Source organism: Pavona decussata, unplaced genomic scaffold (assembly GCF_977016875.1).
Source record: "Pavona decussata unplaced genomic scaffold, jaPavDecu1.1 SCAFFOLD_53, whole genome shotgun sequence".
Taxonomy (NCBI): Eukaryota; Metazoa; Cnidaria; class Anthozoa; order Scleractinia; family Agariciidae; genus Pavona; species Pavona decussata.
In genome coordinates this window covers 3,569,248-3,582,515 of record NW_028145475.1, presented here as the reverse complement: position 1 = coordinate 3,582,515, position 13,268 = coordinate 3,569,248, and the positions used below count along the sequence as shown (strand labels likewise).

General features: G+C 41.4%; 2 protein-coding genes across 3 annotated transcripts; both read left to right on the top strand.

Moving 5' to 3' along the window:
* Positions 1–298: 298 nt before the first annotated feature.
* LOC146480547 (procathepsin L-like) lies at positions 299–6,168 on the top strand. 2 transcript variants are annotated; one of them, XM_085109731.1, is made up of 6 exons: positions 299–1,002; positions 1,358–1,490; positions 3,765–3,999; positions 4,763–5,035; positions 5,210–5,342; positions 5,794–6,168. In XM_085109731.1, exons 1-6 carry the CDS (start codon positions 896–898, stop codon positions 5,981–5,983), a joined length of 1,071 nt encoding a protein of 356 aa, XP_084965857.1. In that variant the 5' UTR covers positions 299–895; the 3' UTR covers positions 5,984–6,168. The 2 variants fall into 2 exon arrangements, with proteins under 2 accessions (XP_084965857.1, XP_084965858.1); XM_085109732.1 differs by having other exon boundaries at positions 1,354–1,490.
* Positions 6,169–9,048: 2,880 nt separating this feature from the next.
* On the top strand, positions 9,049–13,268 carry LOC146480546 (procathepsin L-like). Its single transcript, XM_085109724.1, has 5 exons — positions 9,049–9,306; positions 10,116–10,341; positions 10,814–11,086; positions 11,972–12,104; positions 12,758–13,268. Exons 1-5 carry the CDS (start codon positions 9,136–9,138, stop codon positions 12,945–12,947), a joined length of 993 nt encoding a protein of 330 aa, XP_084965850.1. The 5' UTR covers positions 9,049–9,135; the 3' UTR covers positions 12,948–13,268.

The window sequence follows — 13,268 nt, the reverse complement described above, 5'->3', positions numbered from 1 at the left end:
ACGATTTGCAGGTGGAACCTCGACAAATTTCGTTTTGATTTAATTTGAGAATTTAGACGATTTTCTTGTTCAAGAATTTTGAGGTTGCATTTTTGCGGCATCAAAAACGCAGCGCTAGTAATTTTGGCTAACTTTCGCCAGGAGAGCATTGTGGGCTCCTGCTTTCGCTGATAAGGATCGTTTGTCACGATTGATTTTTAAGTATGGTAAAATTAATACCAACCATACGCGTACGAACCACCCCCCCCCCCCCCCCCCACTCCCCAAGCCCAGCTGCCTAACCTGGAGGTAATTATCTTATTCCGGAAAAATCTTGCGAATTAATGCACACCCACCTAGATTACAATCTTTATTGAAAGTTCCTGAAAAGGCTTTCAAACAATCTGTATAGGCCATTTCCGAGTTGCTTTGAACCTCATTACGAAAGCGAGGCTAAGTGCAAAGCTTTTCATGTGAAAATTAGTTTTGTTTGCATATGAATGAAAACACAGTTTCATAACAAAAACTGTGCACGAACCCTCACTTTCATAATGAGGTTTTAAGCAACTCGGAAGTGGTCCATTACGGTAATATCAAATACACTAAATAGTCTTAATTTAAATTGCAAATATGTGCAAACTGACAGGATTTTGATTCTTATTGTCCAATAGGAAAATAACATGAGTAGGTTCACGTCATGTTGCTTCGCAACACCGCTGGCGGGCAGGAGGCGCCGTCTACAACCACCCCAGGGGGGGAGGGAGGTACTCCCTTATGTGACCTTAACGGGGACGTGCAGCCCGATAGGGTATGGTTTTCAGGGTGTTTTGTCTTGAACGGGGTATCTATTTCATCACTTTCTGTCTTAAACAGGGTATCGCTACATGACCTAATGGCTTAAACAGGATAAGCTTAGATGTCTGTTTATTGGTCTTTTGAAGAACGAAGCACATTCCAAAGAAGCGAAAGTGATCTACAAAGGACCGCCAATGGACGCTATTGTTATTCGTGCATTAAAATACAGTAAGAAACTAGTGTATTCTTATTTCATTCCAGTCTTGGACAGGGTGCGATTTTATGTTAAATGTCTTAGATAGGGTCTGCAAATATTGAATTCTGTCTTAAACGGGATAGGGAAAACAGAGAATTGTGTCTTAAACAGGGTCAGGGTTTGAACGCCTGGCCGCACCTCCCTACCCAAGCATCTGTTGAGTACCCACCCCCCCCCCCCCCCCCCGGGACAACCACTCCCTGAGCGAGACAATTTTATGTTGTTAATTATAAAAAGGGAGAGCAGAAGAACATCGTAATCTTCAGATACATAGGAACGAAACATGAAAAGATATCTTGTCTTTTTGTGCATGTTGGCGGTAGCTAGCGGCTTTATTCGGCTTAACTCGCATGAGGAAGATGAAGGGGAGTGGAAAGCTTGGAAAGATTTTCACAGCAAAACGTATTCGTCTGAAAGCGAGGAGACCGCGAGAAGAGCTATTTGGAGAGAAAACCTAAAGGTACAATATCAAAGATAAATGAATTGTCGAAGAAGCCATCAGGTATTATTTCGAGTAGAAACAAGAGACGATGAGGTAAGCTCATCCTCTCGTGGTAGGAATTATTATTCAGGGCCCAGTTGTTCAAAGCCCGATTAAACTAATCCTTGATTAACGTGAACTTTGCTTCGAGTTTAATTGCTAGTCAACAAAAATTCTTCCAAAAGAGTTTTTGCCGTCAGTTTTGACTTAGACTTTTCTTTACCTTTACTTGAAATTTAGCCTTTAGAACCATTTTTTAACGAGCGGGATGAAAACCTCGATTAACTTTTAATCGTAGATTAGCGCAGATTAGCGTTAATCGGCTTTCTAACAGCCCGACCCTAAGGGGCAAGCCGTGCTGAGCATAAATTCCTGGCCAAACAAAGCCAGTCAATAAGTTAATATTTACAGTAACGGAATGGAACATTTTCAGAGCGCGATCTTCTGACAACAACAAACAACTTCGAAAAGCATAGGGCCGGTGTTTAGCACGTTGTTGTCCCGGTAAAAGTAACACCTACCACAGTTTTACCAAACTTGACTTTGCCTATTTCAAATTCAATTCAAATTTAACGAACATTTTTAACTCGGCAATAACTTTGTCTATCCTATGAAAATCATAATGACTCTGCTGTAGCTATCATCACGTCCAGGCAAATGATTTCAGGGAACTTTCGTTGAAAATAAACCTTCAGTTCATGGAAGAACGCTTCCATTTCCTTTAGGGCAGACACCTGTCACAATTTCGGTAACGGAATTTAAGTCAAACGTTCTTGAAAACGTTTCAATAGATAAACTCAGGAAAATGAATCACAGAACTGTGGCTAACCTAGTGATAAAGCCCGTTTATTTTTCCAGCTTCGCTAGACGACTAGATACACCAAAAAAAATGCGATTAACGGTTCGACTTAATCAGAAGCAATAATACAAATTCTACAAGAATCGATGGGGTCCCCTGACAACTGAACAATTGCCAAAGGGTTATTATGTTCTTTCCTTTCTTCAGAACCTGTTAAAATTCTAATTACAATTCTTTTTTTTTTTTCACTCGATACACAAGTAGATAGCTGTGAACAATACCTGTAACTAACTAGGATATTACAAAGAATGTTTTCACACCACTTTACATGTTTCCCAGAAACATGAAAAAGTTTTCCAATTTATGAGCACATGACTATTACTCATTTCAGTAAATCAACTGAAACGAGTCGTAATGGCGGCCATTTAGAGTCCGTTGGTTCGAATTCGTCCAAAAAAGATGCCACTACGCCAGTTCACTTGATCCGTATATGGGAAGCATCGGGTTCCATAATTGCTTCGTTTCCCAACACGAACTGAGCAAACCTGAAATAATTGCGTCCATTTCATACACTCGATTTGTTCAATCAATTCTCTTTTTTGGTGTATGGCTCTTTGGGGAATTTATCATTGCATAAGGATTGGCTACTGTCGACAAACACGCCAGACAAATTTCTTCTTACTTGTGGGCCACTGAGGGGGAGAGAAACCTGTTCAAAGTTTCATTGTTTAAAACTGAAAATCATTATTATAAGCTTTTTTATTCCACTGCTTCTTACAGGAAAACTGCAAAACAATTGGTGAAGGGTCTGACCAAATCAGAATTTAATTTTCTTATCAAAACCAAATAATTACTCTGGGCCAATCACAACAGACGAATACAGCGGAATGAACCAATCAGAACTCAAGGCAGACATGTAACCGACGCCAAGCGCGGGAAAACGTGTGTGCTTCACATTGCTAGAGAAAGTGGTGTGAGTTTTTCAACCAATCAGAGCGTCAGTACACAAAAACCACAGCAAAGGCAAAACTGCTTTTGACGCTCAATTGAAAACCGCTCTATTGTAACGTATTGTATATTGTACTTTACTAGCAATTATCAAAGATTAGGGATTGCGTTCGATGATCTCGACCCCAAGCTCTTTGCCAAGTTGGTGATAATATCATCCGCCCCGGCAAAATCTACGGGGAATGCCAGATACGCGTTCCAAGAGCTCGATTTAAGGCCGTACGGGGATCAGAGAGAGAGCGCGTGCTACACTGAAAATTAAAAAAAGATAGATCGTGAGTATCGCGATTCTGTAAGCTCCACTATGTAAAGCTGGAAATGCAGCCTTCAAAAAATCTGCCCTGAATTCTACGTCTTGATTTTGTACCTTCTGAGATATGGGCTTTGTCCTAAAGAGTTCATTGAAATAGATAATTTTTAACTTTTCATTTTTATTGATGTTATAGAAAATCGCTGAGCACAATGCTCAAGGACACTCACACGTGTTGGCCATGAACCACTTGGGAGATCTCACGCAGGAAGAACATCACAACCTCCATCTTGGTACACTGAAGAAACTCGGCGACTCAGCGTCCAAAAAGACAAAGAAAACAGCATCAACCTCTAGGTTCACCCGCAGAGGTGCACCCGCCTCAGTGGATTGGAGGGAAGAAGGATGCGTTACACCAGTGAAAAATCAAGGTGAACGTTTCAATACCGTTGGGTTATTTAGAATTATTTTATGTCTAGCTTATAAACACTTGAATTTCGCAACACAGAGTCTTGAAACCCTTTCAGTTTTGAGCCGCACTGTCAAACACACACATAGCATAATTTTCACCAACTCCACTCTTCGCTTTCGAGCGTCAACATCTCTTCTTTGGTTTAATCACTGTTATTTTGCCGTAGAAACCTAAACAAAAATACTCTCGTATCCAAGACTGAAAGAAATTTTAACTAAAGAAAACGATAGGATGAGACCACCGGGATTCTAGGTGTCTCTGAAGTAGGCCATTTCCGAGTTGCTTTGAGCCTCATCATGAAAGCGAGGCTTCGTGCATAGTTTTTATTATGAAAATTGTTTTTCATGCTTATGCAAACAAAACTAATCTTTGCACTTAGCCTCGTTTTCGTATTGAGATTCAAAGCAACTTGGAAATGGCCTATAAGAGCAAGTGGGCTTCGAGAACGTTGCACAGAAGCACCAAGTACAGACAATCCAAGTCAGGATATACGAGCCAGATACCAGGTAGGGTTTGTAAAGATTAATATTGCAAATTGTAGAGGTAGAGATGTAGTTTGAATAACTTTATTCAAACAAGGGAAAACCCTTCACAAAGATACAAAAAAAGATACACTGACAACGAATTAAACGGTATTTCGCAAAGCGCCTATCTTAGAGCAGTGTCTTTGTGCGCAGCGTTGTCTAAACATATTTTACATAATCTGTTTGTTCCAACCTCAGGGCGGTGTGAGTCTGGCTGGGCTTTCAGTACAACAGGATCACTGGAAGGACAACACTTTAAGAAAACAGGAAAACTCGTCTCACTCAGCGAACAGAACCTTATGGATTGTTCTAGAGAGTTCGGCAATCATGGCTGCCAAGGAGGACTCATGGATAATGCTTTCAGGTACATCAAAGCTAACGGTGGAATCGATACCGAGGCTAGTTACCCGTATGAGGCTAGAAGCATGAACTGCAGATTTAAAAGAGCTGGCATCGGAGCTACAGATACTGGTAAGAGACTCACAGTGACCAAAAGAAAATAAAAAAGAAAAGAAAAACCGGAAGCTGAATGCGCACTAAGCAGCCCTGTACCCAATCAAATGTGACAAAATACTAAATAAAGAAAAACACTGATGTCGGCGCTAACAATTCCGCACTCGATTCCTCATAATGTTTTCTCCACAGGATTCGTAGATATTCCAAGCGCCAACGAAGATGCTCTGAAACAAGCTGTTGCCACAGTTGGACCAATTTCCATTGCTATTGATGCCAGCCATTTTTCATTTCAGTTCTACCACAGCGGTGTCTACGACGAGGCGTAAGATGTTTTCTATATGTCAATACAAACCATAATATATTTAAAAGCTTCTCTCTTCTCTAAATTGAACACGGAAGGCCATATTTTGATTTTGCAGAATATGCTCACTCGTGTGATCTAATAACATTAATGAGACGCTTCAAAATGAAAGTCTTGTTAATTGAACATGGTCGGATTGAGGGCCTCATTCAAAGAGAAAAAAGTTACAACCTAAGAATCCGAATGCAGAGCAAAAGGAGTGAAATTTAAAAAACGGTTTTAGAGCCCATGTCATTGTAAGTGCTATCCTCCGGCGAACATGGATCCCTTATGCTTGCCACGGAACCGACCAAGGCTACTATTTTAGTTCTCCCGCTCGACTCTTAAAAGAAGAACTGCTAAAAGTTTAGCATCGGTTTGTTCTCAAACTGTTTTAAGGAATCTTAAGGAATTGTTACCGTTTTGTTGGCAGGTCTTGCAGCAACACCCAACTCGACCATGGCGTTCTTGTCGTTGGATATGGAACCTATCAAGGCAAGGACTACTGGTTGGTCAAGAACTCTTGGGGAACCAGCTGGGGACTGGAAGGCTACATCATGATGTCGAGGAACAAGAACAATCAGTGTGGAATTTCTACAAGGGCCAGCTATCCACTTGTTTAGGTTCCATGGTGCACTTTTTTGGGAGCATTACATTGATAGATTTCCAGCGGGAAATAAATTGTTTTCACGAGGTTTCTGGGAACGTTTGCATGTTCCTCCAGGGATATCTCACCGCTCGAAATGAAGTAAAGGAAAAATCAGATTTGAAAAGGTTGCAAGATAATAAATTTAAAATTATGGATGGCTTAGCACTTAATCAGTTTCTTTGAAATGTCACCTCCTATTTCAGTCCCAGCCCCCTAAACCCTAAGCACGGTCGTTCTCAGATCAGTCGGCAAAACCATGATCCTGCCTTATCTTAGACAACCAGGGAAAGTACACCCTCTCTTCGGCCAAAATAAACCCGGTGGTGAGGGAAGGGGGAAGGGGGTTTATTGCAGGTTCGCGCGGAGAAGCTCCCCCACCCCTTTCACATTGCAACTTTCTTTTTACTAAGATGGAACCCTTGGCCTTTCCGGATAGCATACCTCAAAGATAAGTCAAAGAGAGAAGAATATCGCTCATGTTTTTGGCGGCAAGTGTAATATTTGCGTTGTAGTTCTGCCTGTCTAAATTACATTCCTAGAAAGTTTGTTACGGGGATGCTCCGCCTCGATTTCCAAATCCTTGCTCTTTTGTATACCATGTTTGATAGCAAAGGTAACCTTGTCATATATTTTCCCTAGAAAATGGTAAGCCTTTCAAACACCTGCAGCAAAAGCACCACATCTATTTTTCATTAATTGGATCTGATCAATCGACATAACAGTTAAGTTCATCCCCACTGCGTAGTTTAACTGGGTATATTCGCCCCTGGGCGAACTGACCAGAACGGCTCTGCAACTGATTCGAACGCGTGATACGAGGTGAATAACGGGAACATGCACTTTGTAACATTCAGTCCACTACAGGATCTTTATGTTTCTAACTGCTAACTGAGATAATGAAGAAACGTTCTAGGACAAGCAACTGATCCAGGAAGAAACTGGGATGTCAGAAGATCTCTTAGGGTAACTGAGGCAGATATGATCGATCATCTTTGCCAAAGTTTTACACAGGAAAGCCAGCACGTTAGCAATCTTTTTCTCACAAAGCCATGCAGAGGGACTTTATCCACGGCTATTTTTAAAAATTATGTGCTTTCTTCAACGTATAGACGGGAACAATTGGGGGGGGGGGAGCTAAGAAAACACAAAACATAGAGAAAGAAGCGGACCGGGCGCGGGAGACAAATAAGGAACAGAAAGAAAAAGGAAGGAAAGTGAGAAAACGGTTTTGCTCTTAGCGCCACATAACCCAGGGGGTATTCCTCGGAATTGAGGGGGGGGGGGGGAGGGGGTCGGTTTTCCAAACCCTGATTCTCAGACTAAAAGATGTAATTTTCCAGTACCCCGTTTTCAGGGCTGGCCTCTAAGGTTCATACCCATTTTCCGACAGTATACCCGTTTTCAGCCTTTCAGATCAAAATGGTTACTATAACATGAAACGGACAGTACACGTTTACTTAAAATCTATGCACTATTCAGACCAGAACAGCTCAAAAGCATACTTTTAAACACATACATTCTGAATTAAGACGCTTCAAATGAAACTAACATAGACTGATGCAGAAAAATTTGTAATCATGTTATAACCGACGTTTCCATATTTTTGCTATGGTCAAGATAGTTTGCCGAGGTGCGGTCCAAATGATGACATCTGCTCGCTGTAATTTTACGGATTAAATTGACGGTTGCAGACTGATCACATCTTGGGAACAGCGCGTGACGATCGTCACGTGATGATAGAAAGTAATGACCTCAATATTACCTCATTCCCTGGCATGGCATGATATTCATTAGCTTTAATTTTCTTTCTGTGCCAGTGTTTAAAAGGAACCGAAAAAGGAATGTTTTTTTAACTGCCTTTTGTAATATTTTGAATTAGATGGACGATGGGGGCATTCAATTCACATCATGTCAAGTTCTCACTATCTTGTGGAGATCCCCTTGCTACTACCAAAAAATAACTCCTCGGATTGTTGGTGGGATATGGCCTGACCCGACCAGGCCAACCCAGCCAATTTCAGACCTGAACTGATGTCAGTTTCCAGTACCTTTTTTCAGATCTGGCCTCTACTGAATTCATACCCATTTTCAGATCTGACCGTTTCTGTAAAATCCATACCGTTTTCAGAAGTGCCGGGGCGATTCACTCTAGAGTACAAATATTCCTTGCTATCGGCTTCATGAGACCATAATACTGTATACCCAAAAAGGCTCAAACGCTGTACTCTTTAGCGCCTCATATACCCATATAGCTTATCAGTATTGCAGGGGAGTATTACCTTCCTCCCCCAACTTCGTTCCCGCGGTTTTTCTCGCCCCTCCCCAATTTACAAGGGAAAACCCTAGGAACGATGTGCCCCCCCCCCCCCCCCACCCACCCACCCTCGCAGATTTGAACTCATGCTCCTAAAAAAAATCTCGTGCTCTTAGCTTATTACGCAATTGCACCAAATCGAGCGAAATCTATAATCTCTCTAGACACACTAAGCGAGCAGTTGGTTTGGACAAGTAAACCAGAGTGCCTCGCTGTTCAGGTAAAGGGGCTGTGACTATAGATCCGAAACAAAATAAACAATAAAGCATAATTGCAACCAGAATAAATAGTAATTACAACTACTCGTCATGACTGATGACCGACGCACCGGATAGGGCCTGTTACTTTCTCCCGTATGGCTCTTAGGTGGTGGTGGGGGGGGGTTACTTATTTAATTGAGTTTCGTACGAGGCTACTCAGCCCAGAGCCTTAACTCCTTTTTATATATCAACTTTAGAGAAATAGTTCTTCCGTCAACAAAAAATTGTACCCCTTTCTTTATGCCTTATATTCCCTACGTTATTGTTATATCAAGGCTAATTTTAAAAAACATAATAAGTTGAGTTTCGATGAGGCGTGCTGTCAACAGGCCAGGTTAACAACAATCAGATGTCTGCTCGATCACACCAGACAGATCACGGGTACATCTTGTGACTCCCTGAGACATCACTAGAAAGTCTTGTGACCCTTCGTGTCATGCTATACACCGGGGCTATAAAAAACTCTCGGTTCCACGTTTTTCTTCACTCGTCCTTCACTGGCGCTTCGCAGACGACGTGTTCCTTGAAGTTACTTACAACCAGGACAGCATAATGAAGGGATCTCTTGCCTTTTTGTGCTGTTTGGCAGTGGCTAGTGGTTTTGTCCTCAAGGTAGATGAAGAAGGATTTCAGTGGAAAGCTTGGAAGGCTTTTCACGGCAAATCCTACGTTACCGAGAGCGAGGAGACCGCCAGGAGAGCTATCTGGAAAGACAACCTCAAGGTAAGAACACGATTTTTAGAAGAATTCGGATCACAACGAGCTCTGTTGATCATTTGTCTGTCAGTTCGTTTATACACGGGTCTTTTATTTAGCGCTTGTGGACTAAAACTGTACATAAGTTCTCAGTTTCGTCTCTTATTCTTTATTGTATGCTAGCGGCAAGACGAAAAAATTTTTTTCGCTACATTTTTTTTTTAAATGGCAATAGTGTGAGCAGTTAGCATTTCGTTTTCTGGAAAAATCGATATTGAAAAAGTTGAAGATAAAATGTACAATTTCCTGGAGTGCAATGTCCTTGGTGTATCGCTTCTTGTACACTTGTGTGACATTCGAGTTTATCGAAGCAAGTCTTTAATATAAATAAAAGTAGGAAAGTTAAAATTCTTTTTATCGATATATTATAACCTTCCAAACCTCTTCTAGTACACAATTGAGCTATCCGCTGCACTCTGCAGATGGTTGCGTAATGCGTTACAAATTTCTGAAAATTACGTTGAGAGGGCGTCACGCAGAGAATAAGAACAGTGATTATCAGTTTGATTGCGAAAGAATGGCTTTAAATGCACTGCAGTTAGAACAAACCCGGCCAAAATAATAAACAGCATCGCAGTTAAGGACTGTTTTTAAAAATAGTATTCAATAGAAACACTCCAGGATTCCGCCCCAAAATTTCAAGATCTGACCCTGCGCGGGTAGGACCGTGTGGGATGGGAGGGAGGGGGCATGTAAAGAGCCGAAACATCAGTAGTTTGCTAGTTATCTCTGTCACAAAATATATTATGTATCTCTTTTTTTTTTTTTTACACCAGAAAATCGTCGAGCACAACTCTCAAGGTCACTCACATGTCTTGGCCATGAACCACTTTGGAGATTTGACTCAAGATGAGTACCGCTTCTTTTACTTGGGAATGCGAAGCCACTTTTCCGAAGAGACCGAGAGAAACGGCTCGACCTACCTGGAACCTAGTCACGTGAAGCTGCCAGCTGAAGTTGATTGGAGACAAGAGGGATATGTCACACCGATTAAAAATCAAGGTAATCTTGTGTCGAAGATATAGTGAAAGTTACTGTCACGTTGAGAGAAATTTGTTTCTTTGTTTGGCAGTCATAACCTGTCACGCAAAACTTGCTTTCTTTACTTTCTAATGCCCAACCATGATTTTGCAATCGTGATGTCGCCTGGCGCAATTTAATTTGAGTGAGTTTATAACCTAAAGGGATACAAAGGTTGTATTGTACGCCTCACTCTGTTAGTCTAGTTGTGGCAACTTCTGTTTATTAACTGTTATTAAAATTCAGTGCGTTGAACGTTGAGCCCCCAACCCACCCCTGGATCGTTATCTTTTATGGTGACAGTTAATTTCGGTGCTCCCAATTAGTAAACGCGACCTCTGTTCCACTCCGCCCCCCCCCCCCCCCCCTCCCTCCTCCTCACTCCCTTGATTCAACCGAGTCGCCTTGGTTACTGTTTTTATTTTTTTACTGACGTCTTCCTTCGGTCTCCCAGGACAGTGTGGCTCATGCTGGGCGTTTAGTACAACAGGATCACTGGAAGGACAGCACTTCAAGAAAACAGGACAACTCGTCTCGCTCAGCGAACAGAATCTTGTTGACTGTTCTACCAGTTATGGCAATAACGGTTGCCAGGGAGGACTCATGGATAATGCCTTCAAATACATCAAAGCTAACGGTGGAATCGATACCGAGGCTAGTTACCCTTATGAGGCAGTCAACGACAGATGCCGATTTCAAGCGAGCGAGGTTGGAGCTGATGACACTGGTAAGAAAACCATTCAGTTTAAGCGGGTTCCTAAGGTCTTCCCTTTATCTACTAAGTATGTTCCAGTACTTGTATATTGGAACTGAACCTGTGCCCCACGCAATATTGCAGTCAACTAAATGGCATTTGAATGATCATCCACAAAAACAATTTCTGTTACGTATCACCACGCTTGAAGAATTCGCCCACAATTCATTGTTTCGAACCAGTTGATATGGCCACAAAAAACAACGCTGAGCCGTGAACGGGCGAAAGTCCTGCTCAATAGCTTTCATCGGATTGTCTATTTTTTTATTCTTAAAAGAATTTCGCTGTTTTACGAAATCAAAAAGATGGAACAATAACCTCCAATAGCTTTCGCGCCACACTTCAGGACAGACTTGAATGTTTGAACCACCTTGTACACTGATAATAAACAGTGCCACAGGAGACCGCAAAACAGTTCATAACAGTCTTTTTCTTTGGTCAGTCATAGAAGCGCGTAGTTTGTGGGAAGAAAAGTGTTGGGGAAACACTCTCACGCAGTCGGCTGTTAATATAAACTTCGTTTCTACGACCCCCCCCCCCCCCCCCCCTCCGCCAATTTGCACGAAATCTTCTGGGAACGATGTTGTGTTGGCATTCCAGCGGTACTTAAACTGAACCTATGCCCTTCTGCACTTTGTGATTCGCTTCTACAGCCTTGAATTTCGAGAAAATAAACGACTGTTTTGCCCTGGTGTTTTACATAATTTTAACAGCTTTCATTTGAATGATCACACCTTACCTTAAAAACTAAAAGTAGCTCTTGGTGATAGTCAATGACACGCTTGAATACCTTCAAAAACCGTTGTTTATCTCATAAGAATCAAAGGCTTAATTTACTTCTTTCTTGTTTCGTAACAGGATATGTAGACATTACACAAGGAAGCGAAGAAGCCCTTCAGTCTGCTACTGCCACAGTCGGCCCAATCTCTGTAGCAATTGATGCTAGTCACTTGTCATTCCAGTTCTACCACAGTGGAGTTTATAACAATCCGTAAGTGTCTTCATTGTTTAAGTTGAAATTCGTTTAAGTTCAGGCGTAGTATATTTTCAGTTGTGGTTGCTACCAGCGTTCAAATTTTCCCGCTTACAAATATCCTGGGGCAAAAACAGGAAGAAGAAACCATCAAAACGTAATAACCACAATCTTGATGTATTGCCAACCAGTTTCTCAGAACTTTTTTTATAGACATGCTCAAATGCAACATAAAATTAGAGAATTGATGTTTTGAACCTAGGAGAGAAGACATTTTTGTAGTTTCGCTATTTAGGAGAAATTATTTCAAAGAAAATTAGTGAAATAGCTTGAAAAAAAAAAGAAAACAAACGCGAAGCACGAGACATTGTGCCCGAGACACGAGCGCGAAGCGAGAGCCGGATGTTTCGAGCTAAATGAGTCAATGCCTGTCATGCATGCTATTAGTTAAGCAAAATGAATTCCTCTATGTCGTTGACGAAAGTTTACCTGGATATAACGTATCTCCCTTGCTGGACTGTCAAGCGGAAACCGGACTAGAGCGAACTGTCCATTTTCTTCGTGGCATCATGTTGTCGCACTCATGTGGGACTGCTAACATATTACTTCTGTTTTGTTGCCAAATTGTTCTCAATTGGTTCTAAAGAAACATGTTATCGTTTTGTTGACAGGTCTTGCAGCAGCACCCAACTCGACCATGGCGTTCTTGTCGTTGGGTATGGAACCTATCAAGGCAAGGACTACTGGCTTGTCAAGAACTCCTGGGGGACCCGCTGGGGAATGGAAGGCTACATCATGATGTCAAGGAACATGAATAATCAGTGTGGAATTGCTACAAGCGCCAGTTATCCACTTGTTTAGTTATCTGTTCTTTTAACATCGAGACGCTAAATAGGATAATTTTAAAATAATCTGGCATTGGTTTCAGAATTCGTTTTTTAGCCTCTAGAATACCGTATTTACAAGTTGCCTTTGTCAAACCAATTTTTTAAAAAAGAAATTAGTTTCCACGTACAAGTATGTTTTGCTGCAGGCTATTCAGCAAAAGAACAGCAATTGTTTATCAGCTATTTTAAGGATGAAAAAATGAATTGAGGAACGTTTTTAGGAGAAAAACTTATTTGTGGACTTTGTTGTGGTATGTTTTAATTTGTTTTATTAAAACAGAGCAATATCAATGAA